The sequence below is a fragment of the Zootoca vivipara genome, chromosome 12 (assembly GCF_965207765.1).
Source record: "Zootoca vivipara chromosome 12, rZooViv2.hap1.1, whole genome shotgun sequence".
NCBI lineage: Eukaryota > Metazoa > Chordata > Lepidosauria > Squamata > Lacertidae > Zootoca > Zootoca vivipara.
In genome coordinates this window covers 19,923,976-19,950,580 of record NC_142595.1, presented here as the reverse complement: position 1 = coordinate 19,950,580, position 26,605 = coordinate 19,923,976, and the positions used below count along the sequence as shown (strand labels likewise).

The window sequence follows — 26,605 nt, the reverse complement described above, 5'->3', positions numbered from 1 at the left end:
GACAATAAACTGATCCTAGCAGTCTCCCCCCCAACCCCCCCCCCCATCAACCTCAAGTCCTCCTACATCTCCCTTTTATTTAAGACAAAACAGAGAAAAATGATATTTCTTACCTGGCAAACTCTTCACGTGCTCTGGAAGCTACTGTTTCCTGGTAGATTGAATTATTGTGTTGGAAAAACTTGTCGTATTTGTCTGAATCTGAACTGGGGTAAATTCGGCGATAGCCTCCTATATTTTTTTCCTCATACGTCTCCGCTTGCTGGAGCCAAGCAGCCTGGGAGTTCTTGTATTCCTCAGCCCTGATAAAATCACCCAAGAAAAACGGTTAACAGAGAAAACGTCCGCAGTGGGAGACCTCTCCATTTAGTGTTCATGTTGCCATTTCAGCCTTTAAATTATATCTGTTTAACTCAACCCACTAGGACAAAGCTTGTTTATACAGCTTTTAAACAAAGTTTAAAAACTGTATCATATCCCCCCCCCCCTTTATGATAATTAACTAGGTGCAAAGAGCTCTGACGGAAACCGGGGTGTGTGCAGTTTTGGCAGGCCCCCTTCTGTCTGCCCTCCCAGCCCAATACACTAGTATGTATAATAATGGTTTTGTGTGGTTTTCTAGGCAATGTTGCATTCTCCAGACCGGGAAGGAGGAAGGCCCATCCTTGCAGTCTTTCTGCTATGTAAGAACTCAGTTTTATCGCTCCTTATTTTCGTCACAGGAAAAGATAAGGAGGGTAGAAAAGAAACAGGACGCTGCCCAAAACCCTGGCGGGATCTTGCAATCCAGCTCTATTTTTGTTCAGTCCAAGACCTACCCATATCTAAGCACACTAATGACATTTAGAAAACTGTAAGAGTGGGAGCCACCGCTGGGCTCACTTACACTTTCTGTGTATGTAATCCAACTTTGCATGCTTACTCTTTCTTGAACTACTTAGTTTGAATGATGGCTGAAAGAAGAAGTAAACTTAAAGAATAAATAAAGTCCTGTTCTTTCAAAATTTATGTTGGGGTATGAGGATTCACAAGTTACACTTTTCCGCACCAACTAGTTCTGTTCTGTGCTGGGCACATAACTCAATGCTTACAGAAATAACGAGTTTCCTCTTGCTTTACGCCCTATCTTTGCTGAAGGCCATGAAGCTCTTCTAATATTTCTTAGAAAATTTGCATAGCAGAAACAATAAGGATGATCTAGCCTTGAAGTTATGCCCCAAGTATAATTGAGCCCTACAGCACAAATATTGACACTGTTATCTAATGCACCATGGACTGTTGATTGATTTTCCAGCACTAAACACTTTCTGCTGTACTGTAATGTGCTATTTCTTTTATGAGAAGCAAAACCTCAATATTTTACAACCGCATCTCAAGCCTACCCCCCCCATTTCCCCAGCATATTCTACCCAATTTATCAGGATGACAGGAATGATTGCACAATTGCACAAATTTAGCTTTATTTTAGGAGTGAAAAAAATAATACTACAAAACGCGCGTCTTGCTTTCCTGTGATGAGACGGCATATATGCACAAAACCTGGCCCTATCACACCCAAAGCCTGTGAGCTGTATACTCTCCCCAATAGACAGATGGATTCATTTTTACGTGTTCCCCTTTGAGAAATGTTCTTAGTTGTTTCGAGTGAGGTGTCGTGTGCTTGCTTATAGGTTAGCTACGTTGTTATAGTGTTTTTGCTAAGGCAAAAACTAGATGCTAAAATACAGATGCATCTAAAAACAACAGCCAACAAGCAGAGTTCAAAAGAAATGTGCAATGCTGTGACATCACCAGGATATGGGTAAGTTGTACCAGACATTATGGAGTGGTGGGTGAAACTAGGCACACGGCTCCATTTTCAGCTGCAACAATGCATATATTTTAGTTGCAGTCTAAGTTGCCAGATAATGTGTTGGCTTCATCAACACTTTGCTAATTTCACTCTGTAAATTTCTATTTTAATACATCTGAGTAATCCTGATTTAAAGAGTACTACTAAATGGACTGAAAGTGATATTAAATATAGGCTTATTTGATTGTTTTTTGTACGGCCCGTGTAAGAGCCAAAAGATTTAAAATCCATTGCTTTTAAACGCGTTTTGCTGATGATTTACAAATTCTTATCTGTGTAATCCCAAGAAGCAGAAGAACTGAAAAGGTCCCACCTGGATTCCCGATAGGGGCCCTGCTTAAGGAGCCTCTGTTTTCCTCGCCGTTTCTCTTCCTCCAATGCTTTCCGTTTATCGCATGCACCCAAATTGATAAGAACCAGAGTATCGTACAGGAGCTGATCTTTTACTTCTTTGTCCAGCCACGAATCAGTACTGAAGCTTGGAGAGTGATTCACCTGGACAGGAATTAAACCTATATTTGAATTTGCTACAATTTGAAATATATAACACAAAAATTACTGGGAGAAAAATAGCATTGGGAGATCAGAGACCTATTAACTGGGGAAGTACTGTAAGCTGAAACAAACATTTAAAACTTTCAGTGTTGAAGACTGTACACTGCAATAGCCTTAGGGGCACATTTGAGTTATCCAATTATCAATCACATGCAATTAGCTACCTTGAGAGAGACCCTTGGTGACTGCTCCTTAATTATGGCACTCCTAGAGATTTATCAGAATTCTACTTTAAGCATCTGTACAACTTTGAATTTACTTGCTTACCACATTTACACACACACACACACACAACTTCCCTCCTAGTTGCTTAGGAAAGGCTGCAGAATCTTCTAATTTGGTTTCTGGCTTTTTAAGGTTGGGAATAAGTAGATTTTGAAGGGCAAAGCTAGGGAGGAGTGAGACAGTTCAATACAGAAGACTGGGGCCTAGAACTGTATTTGTATAAAATACTCATCAGGGGCATACCCACCAACACGCCAAGGTGAAAAACCGGGACGCAGAGACAGACTATTACAAAATTAGGCTTATACAGAAAATAAATTGTACAACAAGTTGTCATTTCTAAATCCTGGGCAGCTTAGCATGCCATGTAAATTTAATCACACTGGAAACCATAAATGCTGGTTATGGATTTCTTCTTAATTTACTGAAAGGAGATGTGGTTGTTTCCAAAGGTAACCGAAACAAACTTTTAGTCATCTAAAGAAAAATGATACACATTTAATGATACACTGAACAACTGCTGCTTAATGATAATAAATCAGAAGAGCCCTCTCAGGAATAAGAAATTTGCAATCATGGTTAGAAGAGCAGGAGGCGTTTTGCAACTCCTTTTTGTTTAAATATTGGAGCCTGTATGTACAGACATAAGATGATTTTATGGTTACATTTGAATTTGTATTTCTAATGGAAGTATTTTTCATTTTTCTTTTATGTAGTCCAATGTACATTTAAATACATTAAGGTCATTAATAAATTCAGTTTGCGACGATATATTTTAATGGATGCCTTGCTTTGTTGACTTTCTTTCTAAAATTAACAAAACCGTGAGTCCTTAAAATGGGAAGTTTAGAAATCTAAATAAACAAGATGATTCTATGATTCTAAGAAGGCAAAAAAAAATGTAAACCAGAGGCTTCTGCTACAATAGACAGACAACTGGCTTAAGATAAAGATAGGGAAATACTGTGGAGTGCAATGTGTAACTACTAGACTATGAAACTGACCATCACGGGACATCATGAGGGCAGTTAGCTTAAACAGCTTGAGTTTAGTATAAAGCCTAAATCCATTAGTGGCTGTTAGATATGTGACAGCAAAACGTACAACCTGCTTGCCTTTTTTTCTGGTGAACTTCTCTGTGGAAGTTGGCTGGCTGCTGCCAGAACTCAGAAAAATGAGTTGGATAACCTTTTGCTCTGACCCAATTTGGCAGATTCAATTTGTTTTGGATCCTCTTAGAGGATTTGTTTATGAAACCAACTGACTGACTGTCTTCCCAGTTTGGAACGCCAATGTGCAAGGGCAAGTGTGATTTTTTAAAAAAAACACACAACTCCAAATACATTCCCTGTAGCCGAACGCCCTCTGCTGGGCATCCCGATGCTTGGAAGAATTGCCATGGGGCACAAGAGCAACAAACTGACGGAAGGTGGGTGAAAGATCAAAGTGGGTTTTTATCAATGCATTTTGGGAATAACAGTGGCTTCTTTAAACCCCCCCCCCCAAAAAAAAGTAGGAGAGAGAGAGAGAGAGAGAGAGAGAGAGAGAGAGAGAGAGAGAGAGAGAGAGAGAGAGAGCGCTCGGACGTTTCTGAGTCTAAGCTCAGGGCCATTTGCTTTGTTGGGACATACCTCGAGCAACCATGGTTTGAGTTTTCGATCTAGCAAAATGTCAAATCCCAGGATCTCAAAGCAGGCACTCCACATGGTGTGGTTGGGGAAGCAAGTGAGATAGTTATGCTTGATGATAGGATGGGCTGATATCAGTGTTTTAATGACAACATCTTCAATGTCCTTCCATATCTGTTCAGTTTCATAGCCATTCTGCTCCATGTGCTCATTAAAGGTGGACAACTTCCTTGAAAAAATTGGGGAGGGGGGCAGAGAGAGAGAGAGAGAGAACATAACTGAAGGACTTGCATTCTGTTTTTTATCTGCTGCTTTCAGCACGGAGAAGTTGGGCTGCTGCAGCCGTAAGCTAAGACCATATGCACAACTTTCCCCTTCACATTAATTAATCCGGATAGCTACCAGTTAATACTTCTAAAACAATGGGGAAGGCGAGAAAGCCCATCCTTCTGACAGTTTTGACCCATCCAGACTGAAGACTGAGTGATTATACTGGGAGAGGGGGGTCTTACAGAGGGTACCGAAAACTCATATTCATAGAATAACGTAACTGTAGAGCTGGAAGGGACTGCAGTGGTCATTTAGTCCAACCCCCTGCAATGTTGAATTAGCTAAGGAAAACATTTCATGTTGTTAGTTAGACCAAAAAAGAGATAAATAAAAGCCAGGCCCAAAGCCTGAAGATAGGCTGAACAGAGCTACAGGGGACACTCTGGAGCAGGGGTAGGCAACCTAAGGCCCGTGGGCCGGATGCGGCCCAATCACCTTCTCAATCCGGCCCGCGGACGGTCCGGGAATTAGCGTGTTTTTACATGAGTAGAATGTGTCCTTTTATTTAAAATGCATCTCTGGGTTATTTGTGGGGCATAGGAATTCGTTCATTTCCCCCCCAAAAAAAAGAATAGTCCGGAGGATGCTTAATCCACAGGGGAAATTGGGACCAACATAGGGTCATCTATGCCATAGAACCACTTCCCACCTTTCACTAACCATGGCACAGGGGAGTGGCGAGAGCCATTGGGAACAAACTCCTGTTTCTAAGACCACATCTTAAAGCCCCAAGGAACTCTTAGGCCTACCTCAGAAACAGATTACTGTAAATGCTTCCCCCCACCCTTGGACACAAGTTTCCTAAAAGCTTTGAAAAGTTGAGTTTTAAAGCTATCTTTCTGCCAGGTTAGGAGCCGCTAGCCAAACATTTGAAAAGTAGAAGGACAGAGAGTGAGCAGATATGATGGAAAATCAAATCAGGGCACCGGCAATGATCCCTTGGCACTGGAGTTATAGGGACATCTGTTCTAGTAACTCCTCCCACTTGTCTATTGATCTGCCACATTGCAGACCCCGTTTTTGGACAGCAGCACAGCGTAGCACTGCAGAAGTCAGGCTGCACTGCTGATATTTCAGTCGCTTACCGGGAAAGCACAATAATACTAAGGGAGAAAATACCAAAAGCAAACCAAGCCTTTGCCGCAGTGGGCAGAGCACTGCAGAAGAGCCTCAGCCAGCAGACTAACACAGCGCTAGTGATCAACAGAAAAGCCAAGAAATTCTAGAGGGGGAAATATTGAGGCAACAATAATTAGATCGAACTGACCGTTCTGTGCAAGATTTAGAGGGGAGGCTAATTACACCCACCGAAAACAATAAAACAGAGGGCGGCAATCCAGCAATTCCATTTGCAACAAATTCATTTGTATTTCCTTTAGGGGGGGATAAATCCAGGCTCCTCTCGCCTGCTCCAGGCACCCTGCTGTTACTCATCTGAGCTTTTTAAATGATTTATTTCACCTAATGATGGAGAATGAACCACGTTGCAGCTGAATTTGGAGAAATGTTTCCTAAACACGTATGAAATGGCCATAAAGATTCATGAGAACAGGCCCCCCAGCGTCCCCCCAGCTGTGATTATTTTAGAAAACATTCTGTACCTCTTGCTACCAGAGTCTGAGTCTCGTACAAAATTAGCGCTGTGCTTGTTAATTGAATAATTAGTCAGGTGCATACAGACGTCGTCCTGTAAATAATTAAACAAACAAGCAGGTTATGAGGCTAGAGAGATTTCTGCTTCCCTTATGCTGTTTCTTCAGGATGTTGGGGTGGGGTGGGGGTGGCAGGTGGAGTGGAAGCACCTTTACCTTTACCAGGCTGTGTACAGTATATTGAATGGCCTTTACATCCCTTTTGGACCTACGCAGCTGACATCACTTTCCTTAATTCCAATTGGAATTTTGAGCACATACCTCTTAGATGGTGGTGGTTGGGGTAGTTTCAATATTTCTGGACTCCAAGCTCCGCAATCAGAATAGATCACATAAGGAAAGTGATGTCACATTCACAGAATTATAAAAATGAAAGAGATAACAATATGTACACAGACGTTCTTCATAAAATACATGAGTTCAGAATGAAAGCAAGGCAAATGACAAAATTATCACCCCCTCCTACATCTCAGCAAGGTGGCTGTTGTTCTATTTGGACAATAAAGAGAGCAGACTATTTTAATCAAACCACAGACAACCAGGCTCTGCCTGAGAATTGGCTGTGGCCTCAGACATCCTTATTGCCTTTAGGGCATGACTATATCTTCCACGCAAAGCTATGTAACAGAACACAGGCAAACATGCATTTTGGGAACTCCGCAGGAGCAAAAGTGGCTGGAGGGATGATTTAGAGTGGAGAAGTAGTGAGCATTAAAAGGTTTAAGCAACATCTTTGTTCTATTACTTCTCTATTCCAAATTGCTCCTTCCCCCTCGCCCCCCCCAAGCTGTTTAGTTGCTGTTTTTTTAAAAAGGCCCCTTCAAAACTAACATTAACAAATAACTTCAGGGTTAGCTCTGTAGACAAAGGTTGCTGTGCAGGCTTCAAAAGGACAGAAGGTACAAAATATGTTAAAAACCCAACTTAAATCGGTGCAGGAGTTCTGAGCTTCACAAAATGCATCCCTTAGTGTCCGCTGGCCCCATGCATTTTCTCATAGTGATGCTTATTTCACAGGACAAACAAAGAAACAGCGGGATCTGCAAGCAGCTCCATCATTCCAGCCGGAGGAATGCTGCATAGAACTCTTCTGCTTGCAGGTACCGGCGTTTCCCACACTTTTGATTTCATCAAACCAGCTGCGTGAGATGCTTCCTTATGAATGCACATCACCCCTCAATGATTTATGGCTGTTATTTACAACATTGCTGCATTCCTTTTGATACCACAAGGCTTGGGTATTACCGTAATTCTTGGAAAATACCAAGGAAGCACCTGATGAATTATGTGGTTTGGACCAAAAGCCGTCAATATTTCTTACAAGCGTGCTTGGTCGCATCAACAGGAACCTCCCTTGCTCACCAAGTTGCTGTGTGATGGGTCCGAGTAGGCAGACGTCGCAAAGCGCGCAAGGCCCTCTTTATAAACAAAAACCCGTAGTGGTTCACATGATGTTACCAGCACATAAATCCGAAGGTCAAATTTGAAGCCATCAATGATGAAAGGCTGTGGCAGGGTGGGGGCAGGGAGAGAGATAAAATTCTTAAATTAGATATCTAAAGGGGCAGTAGTAGTTTGGTAAATCTGGAGAATGCAACATTGCCTAGAAAACCAAACAAAAGCCACTATTATACTAGTGTATTGGGCTGGGGGGGGGCGCGGGTAGGTTCACTGGCTTCCTAAAGCCTTCTGGGTACTAATTCACATGTTGTATTTAACCCATGGAGGCCAAAATGGCTTGAGTTTCTCTCTTTCACAAAGATTTCAACTGTATGCATTGAGTGATTCAACCCCACCCTTGTTCCATGTTCACACCAGAATGTTACAAATAGAGGCACAGCTTCAGTCGAACTCTCGAACTCCCTTCTCTGGATGTTCACATCTGACCTTTTTCTGGGAACCATTAGGAAATGTCTGTGCTAATAAGCGGAGGGGCCTTGTAGGCAATCTTGTCCAACCCCTTACTTCTTGATGAAGAAAACCTAGAGCTACAATAACCCCAGCTGATGGCTGTCCAGCCTCTGCTTGAAGAGACTAATTACCCCCAGGTAACTGTCTCCATTATTAAACTGCTCTTACTGTTTGAAAGGTCTAACACAGGCTTCCTCAAACCCAGCCCTCCAGATGTTTTTGGCCTACAACTCCCATGATCACCAGCTAGCAGGACCAGTGGTCAGGGATGATGGGAATTGTAGTTTCAAAACATCTGGAGGGCCGAGGTTGAGGAAACCTGGTCTAACAGCCTGTATTTCCACACTTTACTTTGCTGTATACTGTATTTTAAACCTCTGCTGGGGTTGTCTCACCAAAGAGTACTTGTCCCAAATCTGCATCTTGCCATCCATAAAATTCTCTTTTTATTTACCTGTTTTCTGCCCAAACCAAAACTTACTGTTAAGGGGTTTCCCCCCCTAATGGTTAGCCCCAATGGTCATGCCCCGTGCAACTTCAGCCCATTAGATCTAATCCTGCTATCGGGAGCCATAGAGAAAAGGAATGATGCCCTGGCTGAATGAAAAAGGAGGTAGTGATTGCGATCTTGCTATATACACACCCACAACATCATTGGGCAGGTGTGGATGCACCCACCATTGCTGGGACCACTTACATCCATTTTCATCTGCTTTCAACTGGACACACTTCTGGGTAAATGCAGAATCAATCTACAATAAGCACTTTTCAGGGGCGAAAATATGCAGTAGATCTGGATAGCATGGGGACTATATAGAAAAATATGGATTCTAGAATAAAAAGTCATCCCATCACAGTCTCTTTGCTTTGCCCCACTTTTGCCAAGACTCCTGCTTTTGAGTGTGTTGCCTATGTATTCCCCTTCCTTCAGCCCCCTTCCTCCTTGAGCACTCCCATTCCCAAATCTCCCCACAGTCTCAGTCCCCCTCTTAGCATCTTTCACCCTGATATCATGCAGCTGCTCTCTCTAGGTGCTGGATGCTAGGACCCATTCAATACAACTCCTTCTCTCAGAGTTGGTTCACTGATCAACATTATTTTTGATGGATTGGCACTTCCCTGACATAGTACACTATGAGCATCTACAGTATTGCAGCAACCAATGACTAGAGCAGGGATGAGGAGCCTGTTTCCTTCTGATGCTGCTGGACTCCAACTCCCATCAATCCCAGCAGCCAGCATGCTGAATGGTAAGGGATGGTGTGAGTTGTGCCTGAGCTAAAGGGACTCACAGGCAACACAGGCAGCCCATTTCGAAGACTAATAAAAGGGGATACCTTTGAGATATAGAGCTGGCAGATCATATCCTCTCCAGGTTTGATATCTTTCACAGATCTTGTGATAAAAATGCCTCTGCCTTGACAACCAGAGTCTGGCTTACAGATGTAGGTTTTGTGTTTTTTTGACCTGCCAAATGCTTGCAGTTCTCCATAGCTGAGAGCAGTGAGGACGAAAGCAAAATATACATTCTCATTTGATGTAGTACCAGACAGTGGCATAATAATAGTTCAAGCTAAAGTAGCGATAGTAATGGGAAATAGGCTTGATACCACCACAAACCACCCCAGATCTAAGATTGTTTGTTTTCTCTCTCAAGACATTCAGAAGAAACTTTTGCTGCCTTTCACACTACCACTTCCCTTCAGGCCCCTCATCCTTCCATTCCTCACCAATCCCAGTCATGACCAGATAGCTAAAGGGAAAACAAGATGCAGTCAATATCTTGCAGCGACCACATTTAATGAGTGAGCTATGGGAAAGTTCACACTTCTCACATACGGTACACTGTCAGTTCAGAGATACTCATGCAGGCTAAAGCTAAAGGGCATCCTTTCAGCAGGTCAAACCAAGTATCTTGACCCATTAGAGGAGACTTAAATAATCATTCACCTGCTCATCGATGGCAAGAAATACTCTTCCAGAGAGCGAAAAAGAAACCTTTGACAAAATTTGGATCTCTTTTACTTTTGCAATATAGATATTGGTGTGGGGAGGAAGAACAGAGTCGTAAACAAATTGCTGTGGACTAGGCACTTGTTTTTATTGTTTTTGCAAGGCTGCATTAAAGGACTGGGGTGGTAATATGGCCCCCTGAGTGAGGACGAAGTTTTAACACCCCCCCATATTTATTATTTCCACAGTGATTCATTTTGGTACTATTGCTTTTTTATGGATCTTCTCAGTAGGTACCTGTATAAATATAGGCAGTAGAACCAGAGATCATAGAATTGCAGAGTTGGGAAGGACCCTGAGGATCACCTAGTCCAACTCTCTGCAATGCAGGAATATGCAGCTGTCCCTTTCGGGGATTGAACCTGCAACCTTGGTGTTATCAGCACCATGCTCTAGTAGTAGTAGTAGTAATTGTTGTTGTTGTTGTAGTAATAATAATAATAATAATAATAATAATAATAATAACAACCCTGCTGAAAGGATGTTGCCTTTTTCAGAACTGAGTCTGGCAACTAGGCTTTCTCTCCAGATCCTGAGTTGACGAGGACGGAAAACAATGTTGGTAACATTGCGCAGCAGTTAAAATAAGGGGTCTAAGTCCCATCTCTTGGTATCCCACTATTTGAAGGGCATTTGCCCACTCCTGCTGCCTCATTCTTTCATTACAACTCTTTAATTGTATTGGATCCCAGGCCTAAGTCCACATAGATAAAGATGCCTGCATCTGAAAATGGATAAACGTAGAGATGAAAAAGATGCAGAAAAGACCAATCAAAATGGCTAGGGGGCTGCGGCATCTCTCCTTATAGGCAGTGCTATTTTTTCTAGAAAAAGCGGTGCTGGAGTTCAATATGAGCCCCTCCCTCGCTCTCTTATAATGCCAATGGCACCCACCTGAGAGGTGCCAGAACTGAGTTCCGGTGAGTTCCAGCTGAAAAAAGCCCTTCCTGTAGGAAAAGGTTACAACCCTACAAGAGTGTCTGTACGGAGGTTTGTGGAATGCTCAGATGCATTCATTTGGTTCATTCCATCCCCACAAGTCACAGAGAAGATGTGCCATTTTTTTCACCAGTTGATCTGGTGGGCAGGGAGATAGTGGCCCATGGGCAAGAGGCACAGCCCACTCAGGCAACTGTCCAGAAGAGCTTTTCCACGGGACAGAATCATTTATGATAAACTACATAGGGCTTATCCGCACTTCCTCTTGTTCCACTGCTTCCCTGCCACCCAGGGAAATCCGCTCTTTAGTGCTCAGTCGGAGCAAATGGCAATTTAGGTTTTCTTCAGATTTCCATTTCTTCCGATCAATAGGTAAAGAGCGCATTTTTCCTTTGGAATGGAGTGAGGTAAGGGGAAAACCACTTTCTAGGCATGGCACAAGTGGAAATGTGCCCTTAGTGGGGTGGTGGCATTTTACCAGACAAGACCTGATAAAATGATTTTTAAAAACCATTTGCACAAAAGATTTTTTTTCTCCTTCCGACTTTGCTTCTCCGCTCTGTGTCCACCTGGTTTCCTCAATCCCTGTGATGATGAGGGGAAGCGAGCCAAGATGGAAAATGATTTAGGAAAGACTCACTCAGCAGGAAGACACCAGGTCCTGGGAAAGAAGTTAAATTCCTTCGGAAAAAGCTTTAGCATCCTGCCCATGTTCCTGGCCAGAAGATCCTTCCTACAGATTTCCAGCATCCCAGGGAAATGGTTTATTTTCTAGAAAAGAGTCCAAGACAAAAGCCTGGTTGTTGTCTAGGCCTTTGGATCTTTCTCATAAATGAAAAATGAAGGTAGACGTTTTAGCTGCACCACTTCAGAAGAAACACCAAGTACCTGGTAAGTTTTCATTTCTAGCACCCGTTCCAGTGAGACAGAAAAATCTGTCCAATACAGAGTCCAATCATCAACTTCAGTTGCCTCCCGGAGGCCACACATCATAGCAGCCCGTCGCACTACATCACAGAAGAGAGAATGGTGTCATCAGCATTTAATAGATACATCTGCAAGAGGAAACATCGGGTGGGGAGGCTTGTTCAACTCAGAGGGTCACATCAAATACACATCTAAATCTAAAATGCTGCCGCTAAATTGTACATATTTTAATTGCATGGAATGAATGTAAGAGATGATAATTTGCTTGAGCCTGGGTGGTGCCAAGATACAGTTGGTAGATACATAATATTTATTCTGTATCATAACATTTCCAACTGCAAATTCCTACCCGAGCCTTCATTGATTTAGATAATATATATTCCACTTCACATGCCAAAGAAAAGCTCTTTTGACAAACATCAGGCTGCCCTTGAAAAAATATCAATATTTTTAGAAGTAATGATAATTCAAAAAATGCAATGGATGCAGCTAACAAAATTCCAAATTAAGTCAAGAGACACATGAAAGTTGCTCCCTGGTGCAAATGGTGCTTTTCTCACTGTTTACAAGTAGTGACTGAGAAATAAAGCCAATCTATTATTTCACAACCCGGGGACAAAGAAGGGCGCTCACCACTCTCGTACTTGCAGTTGGTCAGATTTATCACTGGTCATCTGGAAAACAGAAAAAGAAGAAGAAAGACAGAGGCAGACAGGCAAAACCAATTCATGGTCTTATTGCAAAGCACCCGAGTACCTTCTGGGACCTCTTTTAAGATTTAAGCCTTTGCCTCCAGGTGTAGATCATGGGTAGGCAACCTAAGGCCCGGGGGCCGGATCCGGCCCAATCGCCTTCTAAATCCGGTCTGTGGACAGTCCAGGAATCAGTGTGCTTTTACATGAGTAGAATGTGCCCTTTTATTTAAAACGCACCTCTGGGTTATTTGTGGGGCCTGCCTGGTGTTTTTACATGAGTAGAACGTGTGCTTTTATTTAAAAGGCATCTCTGGGTTATTTGTGGGAAATAGGAATTCGTTCATTTCCCCCCAAAAAAAATATAGTCCGGCCCCCCACGACGTCTGAGGGACAGTGGACCGGCCCCCTGCTGAAAAAGTTTGCTGACCCCTGGTGTAGATGGTTCAAATACCACATGGCCTATGAACTCACGGAATGCCACAAGGGGCGCCATAACAATGATGTAAACTGGAAGGTGAGAGGCAGTGAGGTGGGGGGGGGCATTGAAGTTTGGCATTGCACAGGGTGCTGCTGAAATTTGAGACCCCGAGGTCTGCCACTGGGGTTGTAGGTGTGTTGCTGTGAGTCAAATGAGTTTAATAAATAATTAAAAAAATACAAAATAATTAGCTTCTAAGCAGTCTGAGTAAGTCACCAAATGTCATGTGAGCAAGAAATATGCTGCCAGATCAGGACAATTGCTGCTATAGGGAAATTTTCACTTTCTCCTGCATATGACCCCAGGAATGGCAGCACAAACCTGTGGCCCTTTCCTTCGGAAGCCTGTCTGTATATCCGTAACAATATTATATTGATGATTTTTTTGAAAAGCCTTGCAAATAAGCTGCAAAGCTTAATTATTATTATTATTATTAGTCTGCAGAGCTCCATCTCTCCTGTAGCAACTACATTTCGATGCTGGGCACAGAGGAACAATGGAGTGCTCCATCATTCCCCCACAAGCCCCCTTTCTCATCTGCATGCAATTCCTTATACCTTATGGCTATCAGGAAAACGCTTAACTACAGGGCTGTTTTAGAATTAAAAAGAGAAACGAGCTACATCTTTTCAGACAGTGACAGATGCTGGTGGAAGTTTAGCAAAGTGTACACGCTTCCTGCTCTCAAATGGGGCGCAGAACTTTCCCCCTTGGCCTTGCATGATTGCACCAGGGTATAGCACCATAGCACCATAGCTGGAGACTAAAAACGATGCAGTGATCAAGATTTACTTCAAAGGTGCTTGCTCACCGATCACTGCAGTCTCAGAGTAAGTGAGTACATGACTCCCAGGGCCTTGGGTTGAGGTATCAGATGAACCACAAACAGTACGGTTCGTTTGGCAGAGAAGCTGCCTTGCCCTAAGGCCAATCGGGCATGCAGCTAGATTGCCAACAGCTAAACCTCAAACAGATTGGAAATTGCTGTTCCAAGAGAGCGGAATGTTTTTTGTTTGCTTTTAAAAAAAACCAGTGAGGAAAGCCAGTTGAATTTGAATGATACACCTGCGTTCAGCTCATCACTCAGAACTGAAACTCACAGGAAGGCCCCAGACAAGTCCCTGTTATTCAGCCTATTCTACCTATTCTAAGTATTCTAAACACGTAAGGGAAAAACTAAGTTAAGGATATATCAATATGCACACTGAGCATTTGGAATGGACTCGCATGATCGGTTGGGAGGCAGTGGCAGAGCTACATTTTGGGGGCTTGCGCTGTTATGGGCCCCCCTTTGCAACCAGCAGCAAGGTCTGGGTAACCACTGTTATCTTCTTCAATGGGGTTGTTTACACAGCAACCTTTACAACAGCTGTGCTATTGACTTTCAAACTTTGAAATATATACACAAAATTAATCAATTTGAGTATGTGACTCAAATTGGGTCTACTAGATTTTTTAAAGCAATGTGGACTAAAGTAAGTTCTAGGACGCCTCCAGGTTTAGGGACCCTGAAACTTAATTTTCAATAGTTTCATAGAAGATTCACCCCTGGTGGGAGGTATATTAATATATGCTCTTTAATTCACTAATTTCCTCTTAGTACACTACTGTTCGTCTGGTTTTCTCCCACTGCATTTGTATTGAACCCCTCCCCTTTCTCAATATTACCACAAAAGTTTGCAATGCCTCCTGGTTAGTGCCTCGTATATTTTTATGACTTTCAGAATTACGGTACATTTCCTTGTCACCATCCAGATTCCCCAAGTGCTTTCAATACTTATTTCTAACCTCCTTTTCTTCTTTCTCTTCTTCACAGCGGTGTTGGACTCGGAGCACAAATTTTTTCTGCTCTCTTCTTCACACACCGCTGTTTCCTGATCCGTGGCGTCCAATGCACTTTCCTCTCTTTCCAGGCCACTTGAAAGCAACTCTAGGTCGGACACATCCTTCTCACCCAGCTCTTCCAGCTCTTGCCTCTCTGTGTGAAATGAACCATACCTTCGTGCTGAATCCGATACCCTCATCCTGTTAGTAAGAAGGAAAAAAGGCAAAGAAGTAAATTGGATCCACATTCCTATCCACTTTGCCTGCAGCTCCAAGGGGTTCCTTGTTAAACAAATAAAAAGACATATTAATATGTCTTTGTTGATCTCTCCTTAATCGCCTGGACCTATATGAATTTCTCTGTATTTTGATAAGACCGCCTCCATCAGAAGGCAAGTGCAGTCCTGCAACATCTCTCTTTCCATTAATTACGATATCCATGTGAATGGACAAAGAAATGTACTATGACTCTCAGTCCTTTTACTGTCATGTTCACCATAAAGTGAATTCACCCTAACACAGGCATTAGAGCTATAAGCATCCTTCTTATAACAGCCAGTGCCTTTTAAATAGCTTACCCCTGCTCATCTCTATGGGTTCAGTCCTCCTAGAGTGCAATGTTATAGGCCAAAAGAACATGCACTTCACTTGAATGCCACCTCAGTACTGACATCTGATAAGTTGAATGAGAGAACCCTGGGTCTATCGAATCTACAGGATGAAACTTGAATCTAACAGTTCAAGTTCTCCTGCAAGCAAGCAGTTCAAAGGGAAGTTAAGATACAGTAAATGTTTTATCTGGGATCTGTGCATTTCATGGGTGGAGTTGATATTAATCGTACCCCATCAAACATGCTTTTCTCCTAGGAAACTAGACCCTGTATGATAGAAAAGTTAGTCTAGTTAGTCTAACTTGTTCATCTACAAGAATTCTGTAGCAGGACCCTCGAAATGCCTGGATAAACAAGAGTGACCTCGTGGAGAGAAAAGCTATTCCTTGGATAGAGAGACCTCGTGGAGAGAAAAGAATAGAGTTCTACTTTAGGTCAGAAACCAACCAACTCCTAACAATTTTTTAAAAATCCCCACTCTTCAAAAACATTCCTAAAATATTTGGATGATCAGAAGTTTAAAGAAAGGGAAGAACAGAACGCTGATTTGGAGGCAAATTACTGAATTTGTATAACAAGGCATTTCAGAGATCTTGCGTAAATGAAATCCTCTGTGTTGTCAGGCTTGGTTTGGCAAATAAAACCTAACTGTTTTGTCTAAAGCAGAGTTTATGCTAACATGTGATGATGTGAAGGATTCCACACAGAGCATATTAAGGGCACATTAATTTTAATAAGCAGAAGCAGAAAGCCCTGAAACATATCAAAGTGAAGTGTAAATATTTTAGCTCCCCACCCCCCTCAGCAGAAGACAACAAAACTCAGGCCTCCTTCTCCTGCCCCACACAGAAATAGACAAGTCCTGCACAGGACAAAGCAAGGCTGGAGCTCTGCCTCCCTCCAGTTTCTTCCACAGAAGCATAGTACAGGGAGGTCACTTCTGGACAACCTGTTTATTGAGCATTAATCCTGATTTGTTTGCATAGAGATTAGGTTCCTGGCTATTTACAGGTGAAACTCGGAAAATTAGAATATCGTCGAAAAGTGCATTTATTTCACTTTAACGCAACTTAAGTAACGCAACTTAAAAGGTGAAAACAATATATGAGATAGATGCATGACATGCAAAGCAAGATTCGTCAAGCCTTTCTTTGTTGTAATTGTAATTATTTGTCATTAGGCAGGTCAATTGTAAATGGAATGTAATTAATGAAATGTAATAGCGATATTTACTTTGGTTTATTTTTGTATTATTGTAACTATTTGTTTTATTACTGTGGAATTTCCAAAAGAAAGCATTTGTAAAAATAAAAATAAAAAATAAGTTGCAATACTGAAATAAATGCATTTTTCGATGATATTCTAAGTTTCCGAGTTTTACCTGTAATGAGCATCCCTTCTCATTTATTTGTGGGGAGGTCAGATGGTGCTGCATAAAAGCAAGGATTTTCCTACACTTTCCACTGTACCTTCCTGCCATTTTCCTTATCACAAAAGTCCGATCTCTGGGGGAAAGGAGGTTTGTTGCACAACATCTCACAAGCAGCTATAACTGTGCAATCTGAATCTACTAAGGCATGACTGAACCCGACCCGACAACAGTGACAGTCTGGAAGTGCCTGGAGTGAGAAAGCTAGATTTCTGCCCAAGTCCCCCAAAGGACTGTGAATCCTGGTTCTGATTCATTTATTCATTTAGAATAGAGGCTTTCAGCCTTTTTGAGTCCATGGCTCCCTTGACCAACTACATTCTTTCTGCGGCACCCCGGCAGGGCTCAGGAGCACAGTTATGTCACCCCTCGCCTGCAGAGCTGGCAGCCTCTCACCCTTTTTTGAACACCTTCCCCTGTGGAGGGTTCCCTCAGCCTCCTCTCCCCTCTCCTTGAGAGTCCTCTGGGCAGCTGCTGCTTCCACCCCTGGTCTCTGAGCTGCCCCCCACCGCCCCAAAGAGAGGTGTCTCCTTACACTGCCCCACATGGGCCTGGGACTTGTCTGTCCATTCCCAAGAGCAGGGGCTGGCGGATGGGTTGGCTGGGCTCCCTCGCCCGCTTGCTTGCTTGCTTACTCCGAGGCCACCTCAGCTCCTGGCAAACCAGCACTCCCTGGCCAGCCCCAGAGGCACCATTCGCCTGCAGAGCTTGTAGCTGTGCAAGCCTTTGGGAGTCAGAGACACGAGAAGACATCAGAGGAGGGAGGGAAGGAAAGAGGGACAGAGGCCAGTGTTGCCCACGGCACCCCGGACCACCATTCAAGGCACCCCAAGATGCCACGGCACACTGCTTCAAAACCACTGATTTTCAACATTCCTATTTACTCCTATTTACAACACCCCACATTAAAAATTTCAGTGCAATCCACAACAATATAAATACATTCTTAATAAAATGTACATCAACACCCTCAGAAAGCCAAACAATGACTACAAGCTTGGTATTAAAAACCAGCAAATTGGTTTGCCCCAAGTTCTATTCATCCATGGTCAGAGGTCTGTGCTCACAAACACTGTCTGCAAAGCTCTAAATTGCAATTAGAACATATTAAAAACTCACTGACACTTACTGAGTAAATTGTTCCTTATCTTTGTGTGATGATTTAGTACCGGTAGTACAGTAGTATTTCATCCTGAACAAGGAGAATTTGAAGTACGTATACAAAAAAATAATAATAATTAGGGAACCGATCCTTTAAATAATATCATCGTGGTGCAGTACGTAGACATCCAATACAAAGGTTAAAAAGTATAGACATTGGCCTGAGTTGCAATAATCTATGCCAGAATTATTAATTGTTAATTTCTCTAGGTAATTTCTTATTGTAAGTATATTAAATAGTAGTGAAGTTGCAAAGAGTTGAAAAGGCATAGTTCTTTCATTCTTAAAAGCTGTCGCAACTACCGTACTTTCAAACTTGACACAGCTTTGAATACTAAACAAACACTATGACATTGACATTTTATTTCTTGCAACTATAGCGCTGCAAAGCAAAAAGAATGATAAACAGAAGTAAGCACCATTGCTTTCAACAGGACTTCTGACATGTATGTATAAGACTGCACTGTTAGGCTGCAATCCCGAACATAGTTATTTGGAAGTAACTGCTACTTAAATAAACAGGAATTATATCCGATTAAATAATGTTAGAATTAGAGGACATTTTTTGGGGGGATGCTAACATCTGGGGAAGGAGTCTATTTTTAGTGTTTCAGGTGTACCTGAAGTGGTACTGTATATGACTTTGGACTCCCAATATGTTGAAAAACCATCAGAAAAAGAACATGCACAACATGTTAGACAAGTGAGCAAATAGATGTTAATCTAAACATAATGTTGTTTACAACTGTGAGTGTCTCTCTCTCTCATATGCATAACTCTCGCATTTGCTAAAACGAACCTGATCCTCTGCCTCCATTCCTCACCATGGACTTTAGGGTCTTCCCAGATCTGTTCATAACGCAAAGAATATCCTGTTGCTGTTGCCATCTTGAGGTCTCTAAGCAGGATAAAGAAAGCAAACAAACACAGGTACAAGTCTCAGCCAATGAGATAACAAACAGCTTTGAATACAGGACTGGGAGTAGTGACGGACTCTGGCACAAATCAGGAGTCATTACAAAATAATAATCAGTGGATACACTATGAAGGAAAGCCAGCAGAATCTGTCCCACTGTCACCAGGGAAATGTTTGTTTGTTTCATTAATGGTTGTCTGGACTTGTCTTTCCATTATTGACCATTGTTGATACTAGACTGCCAACAGAGTATCACGTGTTCACAATTTTCAAATGATAAAAGTTTGATTTTTTAAAAAGACTGAAAGTGTATCTTACCAATATTATTTTCGGAAACTCAGTAAAACATTCTTTTAAAAAACATTTTAACTGCTTGGATGAAGAAAGGTTTTCCTGGTGTGCGATGTGCAAATCCTGCAGCTTTATATTAGAATAAACGAGCTGAACAGTTAAATTGATGACAAAGTACTGTATTACTTCACCACTAATAGCTGAGCAAGCAAATGGGTAAAAAACTACACACACCATACAAATCCAATATTATTACTGCATGGCATTTAAAAATTTAATTAAATATAAATTAAGTGTACTATGCAGCCCATAATTTCCTGAGCTCTGCACACACATACAAAATTTGACTAAGCAGATCATTTGTTTATGTTCGGTTTCCCATGTTCTTAGCTTCGCGCTTTAGCACAGAACCATACATGATGCATACCCTCCAACATTTCTCCTATGAAAATAGGGACGTCCCATTCCATAATGATAATTTTACTATTTATGCCCCACATGCCTTTATTTTGGAGGATATGGAGTTACTCAATTCTGAGGCCGTCTGAAGGCAATCCTGTATAGCAGTGGTTTTCAACCAGTGTGCCATGGCACCCTGGGGTGTCTTGAATGACGGTCAGGGGTGCCATGGGTCCCTCTTTCCTTCTCTCCCTCCTCTGATGCCCTCTCGTGTCTCTGCCTCCCCAAGGCTTGTGTGATTGTTTGTTGCAGCAGCCCTGGGCTACAAGCTCTGCAGGTGAATGGTGCCTCTGGGGCTGGCCAGGGAGTGCTGGTTTCCCAGGAGCTGAGGCGGAGTAAGCAAGCAAGCAAGCAGGTGAGGAAGCCCAGCCAACCCATCCGCCAGCCCTTGCTTTTGGGAATGGACAGACAAGTCCCAGGCCCCTGTGGGGCAGTGTGAGGAGCAGGGCAGTCTTGAGCAGGTCGGGCGCCCTGGCACTGAGGCACGGAGATCGCTCTGGCGCCCCCGCAGCGCGCAGCGCGGCTTCCGCACAGCTTCGCCGCGCAGCACCCTGCCTGCCGGCCTGGCGCCCCAGCACCCCGCGGACTATACCTGGAGCGGGCTCTGGTGAGGAGACACCTCTCTTTGGGGCGGTGGGGGGCAGCTCAGATACCAGGGGGGGCAGCAGCGGCTGCCCAGAGGACTCCCAAGGAGAGGAGAGGAGAGGAGGCTGAGGGAACCCTCCACAGGGGAAGGTGTTCAAAAAAGGGTGAGAAGCTGCCAGCTCTGCAGGCAAGGGGTGACATAACTGTGCTCCTGAGCCCTGCTGGGGTGCCGCAGAAAGAATGTAGTTGGTCAAGGAAGCCATGGAGTCAAAAGGGTTGAAAACCTCCGCTGTATAGGATTTTTTTTTTAAAAAAAAAGTTGAATGTTTTTATTTATGTTGGAAGCTGCCCAGAGTGGGTTGGCAACCCCCTTGCTTCTTGTGCTCCATTCTATTTTATTTATTTATTTATTTGTACTTTTCAAGTTTATACCTTTCACTAATTTGACAACCATTTACAATCATTTTGACATTTCAAAGCTTGACTTCCTTCCCCCTCTTTCTGTGGTTCCTTAAATTTATTTTTAATATCCAGATTAACTTAATTTACTCATTTATTCATCTTCTTTAAAATATAAACTCTTATGAAACTGCAGGTTATTACAACAATCCTGCCAGTGTTGTTATCTGTTTACAATTTATCTGTAAATATTCAACAAACCATTTCCATTCTAAATCATAGTTGCGGTGTCCTCTGCTCTGCGCCCAGTGCGACTGAACCAGTCGAGCTCCCCTAAATCTACCTCTGCTGTTATATTGTGTCACACTGAGATGGGAGGGGAAATACCGTACTAATATTAGCTGTGATGTCTGTAGTGCTTTTTAAATGTTGGCAGGCTTGGGAAATATATAATGGGATCTGTAAGGGCTTGCTGTTATGCCTTCTTCTGGTGAAAGTGGGGCTGGAGACAAGAGTTAGGGGACATAAATTAGCAGGCGCTATCAGATCTGAGTTACTAAGGGCTGGGGAAGGCAATAACTGGGAAACTGTCATGGCTCCACTCTGGTTAAAAGAAGGAAATACATGAAGGGGAGCAATAAAAACACATTGAGTCTATATTAAGAGGAAGGCAATTGCTTTGGGAAAGGCTGTCAACTTGCTAAGTGTAAGGGTGGGAGGCAGGGCCGGATTTTGGTTTGATGAGGCCCTAAGCTACTGAAGGTAATGGGGCCCTTTATATGTCCAGCTGTCCTTTGTCAACAACAAATTGCCACTGTTTTTTGTGTTGAATTTACGGACCTAATACTGTAGGTATTAAAGCCATTTGCAGATAACACACACGCACGCACACACACACACACACACACACACAGAGAGAGAAAATCAAAGTAATTTTTGAACTGGAATACAATTAAGAGGTATATTAATAGTGGAATTGGGGGGGGGGCAAGAGAGTGGGGCCCTAAGCTATAGCTTGTTTAGCTTATCCGTAAATCCTGTCACTGGGGGATGAACAAAGGCTGCATACACACCACAGATTTTAAGCAGTCACACAGATATACACAGAATCCTGGGAATTGTAGTCTACCCCAAAGCGACAATTCCCACCACCCTTAACAAACTATAATTCCCTTGATTATTTGAGCTGGGAGCGTGGGATATGTGCTTTTAAACGGACGGTGTGCACGCAGCAAAATATAAAGGGGTGGGGGAGGAAGAGCCTAGGAGCCAACATTGCACTTCGAGTTTAACAACAATTGCAATCTGGTCACTATCAGGCAGGCTAAAAGGCAGCTGACTTGGAGATTCGTGACAAGGCAGCAAACTGTTGCTTGGTTTTATTTTTGCCGTCGTAATTTTGCTACCAAGAAGTGGGGAAGGCGGGAGAGGTGCTTGTGGGAGTCTCTGCTCTCAGGAGCCAGAATTAACTCTACATGCCTTTCGTGCTAATGCGCCTCAACCGGTGAGAGAAAGGGCGCCATTTGCTGCTCCGCCAGAGGCAGTAAAATTGTTTTTCAGTCAGCCACAGCTGAGGAGGGTTTCTACAGAGCACAAGGCTGCCACACCTGCAAAGCAACCACTGCAGCTTACATTACAGAAGCCAAGCGCCTCTCGCTTTTTTGCCATGGAGAAGGCGGGGCTTGGTTTCAGTGGAGGGCGTGGCCTCCAGCCCTATTGCTGCCTTTGCTCTTCATTCTACTGCCCCCGCCCAACCGCCCTTCGCCCTCCCTTTCCCCGAATTGCTCTCAACCAACCTGTGCCTACAGACAAACCTCGCTCTTCCTTTGCTCCGCCTCATCTTGCGTAATTGGCTGGAACTGGATCCGAAACTGGATTCCATTTGGCCAAAAAACAAAAAAGCCCAGCCCCCAAAGCGTACTGCTTTTCCATTGGCCTAAACTACATCCTTGGGGTGACAACAAATCGGAAATGGCGATGTGGGATGAAAAAAACCAGGGCGGAAACGTAGTTGTCATGGGGACGGCTTGGCGGCTGCGGCCTAGCGCAAGGGCGCCTGCGCGCGGGATTCCATCGTCCCCTCCCCGCTCCCCTCCCGGCCAGGCGTTCTCTTTAATGCTGCGATTTCCCCAATCTTGCACATGCGTACTTTCGGTTCCAACATTTCCTACGGTTCATCCCCGCTGCATAAACTTTAGCCTCGAAGACGAACTGCCGCTGCCTCTCTCTCCCCTTCTCTTCCCTCGCTGGTCACAGTTGGAAGGCGCAGCCAATCAGAGATCCTGAAGGACCGGCTAATTTGAATAGAGATGAATTCTTTGCATTTCCTCCTCCTTGAATGGATCGCAGATAGAAAGGAAGAGAGAATAGGGGGGAGATGGGTAGTTTTGCTAAAGAATTGCCTCTCTTTTTCCACTCCGAAACCCCACCTGCGAATGCTGAAACGAGGGTTTAGCCCCGTTGCTGATAATTTCCTGGCAGCAGTACAGTACGGTGGTACCTTGTTTCTCAAACTTAATCAGTTCCGGAGGTCCGTTCCAAAACCAAAGCGCGCTTTCCCATAGACAGTAATGCAAAACGGATTAATCCGTTCCAGACTTTTAAAAACAGCAATTTACCATGAATTTTACTATCTAAGGAGACCATTGATCCATAAAATGAAAGCAATAATCAATGTGCTGCAGTATAAAATAAATAAGACAGTGTTGTACATGATAAAAATTAAAAATTTTCTTACCTGCACTGATGATAGTCATTGTTTGGATGGGGGGCTTTTATCCATTTCCGCAGTCACACAATCAGTAGCTGAACTGGGTTCCACACAGTCACAAGAACAAATTAACTGAGAAAGCCTCAAAAACAAAAATGCAAAATAAATAGCAAAAACAAAAGTGCCAAACTTAATCTGTTCTGGAAGCCCGTTTGACTTCCAAAATGTTTGAAAACCAAGACGCAGCTTCTGATTGGTTCAGGCGCCCCTAAAACAGTAGCCGACAACCGCATCAGACTTTCAGCTTCTGAAAAACATTTGAAAACCAGAACACTTCCGAGTTTTCAGCGTTTGAGAATGAAGGTACCACTGTACTGAAGAAAATGCCTGACCATTTTATCATGGCATAAGGTTCTTGTGGACTAATGAAATCTGGCCAGCCCAACGGTTCCCAGGCTGGTCTAGGTGCTGCCAAGTAATCTGCGAATTTCATTCAGGGTGGGGTGTTTGTAAAAAAAATTAATACCTGTACAGTTTAAAATCAAACGGCAACCAGCCAGCACATAACTACTGTATTTTTGCCTGAATGTTTAGATACAAAATGTCGTTTCACAGCTTTGTTAAACACACACTCCATCTCTTCACTTCCTATTTGTATAGCAAATGTTGGCTGAAGGTGCGAGACAAGCACTTAAGCAGAAAGTAGAGAAAGCGAGTAGAGACATAGCTGTTAAGTTTTCCCTTTTCTCACGAGGAAGCCTATTCAGCATAAGGGAATTATCCTTTAAAAAAAAGGGAGAACTTGACAGCTATGAGTAGAGAACAGCCTTTATCAAAAGCCAATGTGAGAACAGAGATTATGTGTGACCCTACATTTATATGTGAAATACAAGGTATGGTGAATATATCACCTTCCTGTGTCACTTGCAGCTATTATATATATATATATATATATATATATATATATATATATATATATATATATATATGCAATGGAGTGTAATAGAGGCTTTCCAAGCTGGTCATCACAATTAAATTTATGGTCTGTATTGGTAATGCCAGTTTGGACCCAGACCTGGTCATGGTTAGAGTATAGATCCATTAAGTTAGTTTAAAAATAATTATTATTTTTTTATCAGACAGCACAGTCCTAACCATGTCCTTAGAAATGAGTTCCATTGAATTCAATTGGACGTACGCACACGTAAGTGAGGTTAGGATTGCAACCTTAGTCTGGATCCAACCTCTTCTGGTGACCCTAATTGTAATGTTTTATTTTGAAATCTTTAAAGATAATATTTAAGTTTTCTGTTATGTTGCTTTGACTATATACTCTATATTTGACTTTCTTCATATTGTTTTATTTATGTTTTATTTATTTAATATGCTGTAAGCTGCTTTGAGATTTTTCTTAAAAATATAAAATATAGAAATTTAAAAAATAATAAATAAATTGTGAGCCCCTTCTCTGTCCTTTTGAGAATAAAAACAGCTTACAGCTTAATATATAAAAGCTATTACTTTTAGAAGGAAAGACTATCTCTAATATTTTATTTTTCATTTCATTTTACAGGGTTAAACTTGAACCAAAACAAATACATAACAGCAATTGCATGGGATGAACTTTTTGCAAATTGAGACAAGAATACCACCACATTTAATCAAGAGTACTTTATATCAGTCACTCCTGTGAACTGGTTAAAGTTTCTAAAGTTTTTGTTAATTTGATGCCAGACTTCTGTTGAGTGATAATCAGACAACAGCCACCAGGCTGAAACCAATGGGATTAAAATAATAATTATTGATTCTACTCTTTACTTGCATGAATGATAGTTTCTGTGATTGACAGCAGAAAAGAAATAAACTCTATAGAAATGTAGGTTTTGTCTTTGGTCTTTTGCTTTTGTTGCTATATTTCATGTGCCTTATTACTAGCTCTGCAGGCTCTTAAGCATTTTATTTTGAAAAAATTATTAAAGCAGCCTGGTAAAACTGAAGTGGAACTGGTTCCACTTTCCCAAAGCAGCTCTGAGGATCACAAAGAGTGGTCTTCTTTGTGGTATGGTAAACCTCTTTCGATACTGAGGGGAGTTTTACAAGCAATTTGTGATGTGTCTTGGAGAGTTTCTTGTTCAAGGGGGCGGTTTAAACAGCAAAGGATGCCCAAGCCCATGTAAACTGTGAACACTTAAAAGTAGCTCTCATTGGATCTTCTTGATCATTAAATTTCTGCCCCATCCTTTGGCCTTCAAAAAGACATCTTGAAAAGCAACTTTATACAGCAGGAAGTAACAGAAAGGAAGCCTTGCTCTTATCCATAAAGCTCTGTGGTTGCCCAAGTTTTACAAGCATGCAGAGTGCGATTGTGTAAACTGTGGTACATTCTGCCTTTATCCCCCTTCAACCTTCCTGGTGATGTTATCCTGCCTTTTCCTACTATGAAACTCCCCACCCCCTCTGAAGTATGAAAGGGGTCAGGTGACTCTAACCCTCCACACAACAGCTGCTTTCCCATTACCAACTGTTCAGATTTCCTAGCTCCTGCTCAGGGTCTCCCTCCCCTGTGTGCTACCAATCTATGTTGCTTGATACATGCTGCAGACTTGCGGTCCCCAAGGAGTGATGGAGTGATGGAAATGAGGGAGAGCATGCAAGGCAGAACTGCACAGATTTACAGTGCTCACAGGGTTTCCATTAAAATCCTTGACAACTTGTAATTGATGAGAGAGCCCTCCTGCTTCGCTAATAGCCCAGACCCTACTCCCATGATGCTGCCTTTGGAAGGAAAGATGGAAAATAGGCTGGGCTAGACTGCTAGCAAAGTGTTAGAAATCTGGCCTGGCTTTCCAAGCCAATTGAGTGTTTGCAAGCCACATTCTTTGATTGAGAAGAGGCTTTGCATTTCATCATGCAGTCTCCTCCTTTTGGAACAAGAAATCTACAAGTCCATTGATGAAATAATGCGCAGGTTGATACAGAGTTCTTGCAAAGCAGAGCTCTCTCCACAGATTTGTC

At 42.6% G+C, this 26,605-nt stretch overlaps 1 protein-coding gene and 1 long non-coding RNA gene across 6 annotated transcripts in view; one reads left to right on the top strand and one right to left on the bottom strand.

The window, feature by feature from the left end:
* TTLL6 (tubulin tyrosine ligase like 6) overlaps positions 1-19,210 on the bottom strand; it is a 32,542-nt gene extending 13,332 nt beyond the window's left edge. Inside the window, exons 1-12 of one of the 5 annotated variants that reach the window (XM_088654901.1) lie at positions 19,030-19,210; positions 18,199-18,261; positions 14,995-15,230; positions 12,666-12,704; positions 11,994-12,112; positions 11,746-11,876; positions 9,491-9,647; positions 7,605-7,748; positions 6,192-6,277; positions 4,264-4,489; positions 2,166-2,347; positions 114-302 (exon numbers count right to left, since the gene is read on the bottom strand). In XM_088654901.1, coding sequence (XP_088511027.1) covers positions 114-302; positions 2,166-2,347; positions 4,264-4,489; positions 6,192-6,277; positions 7,605-7,748; positions 9,491-9,647; positions 11,746-11,876; positions 11,994-12,112; positions 12,666-12,704; positions 14,995-15,230; positions 18,199-18,261; positions 19,030-19,118 — 1,661 coding nt within the window. In that variant the 5' untranslated portion in view covers positions 19,119-19,210. Of the gene's footprint in view, positions 1-113; positions 303-2,165; positions 2,348-4,263; positions 4,490-6,191; positions 6,278-7,604; positions 7,749-9,490; positions 9,648-11,745; positions 11,877-11,993; positions 12,161-12,665; positions 12,707-14,993; positions 15,231-18,198; positions 18,262-19,029 lie in introns of those variants that run through there. The other 4 variants (XM_088654905.1, XM_088654903.1, XM_088654904.1 and 1 more) reach the window with 4 other exon arrangements.
* Positions 1-25,393, top strand: part of LOC148683814 (uncharacterized) — a 410,944-nt gene extending 385,551 nt beyond the window's left edge. Inside the window, exon 2 of the long non-coding RNA XR_015946507.1 lies at positions 25,164-25,393. This is a non-coding gene — a long non-coding RNA (uncharacterized LOC148683814). The remainder of the gene's footprint in view (positions 1-25,163) is intronic.
* Positions 25,394-26,605: the final 1,212 nt, after the last annotated feature.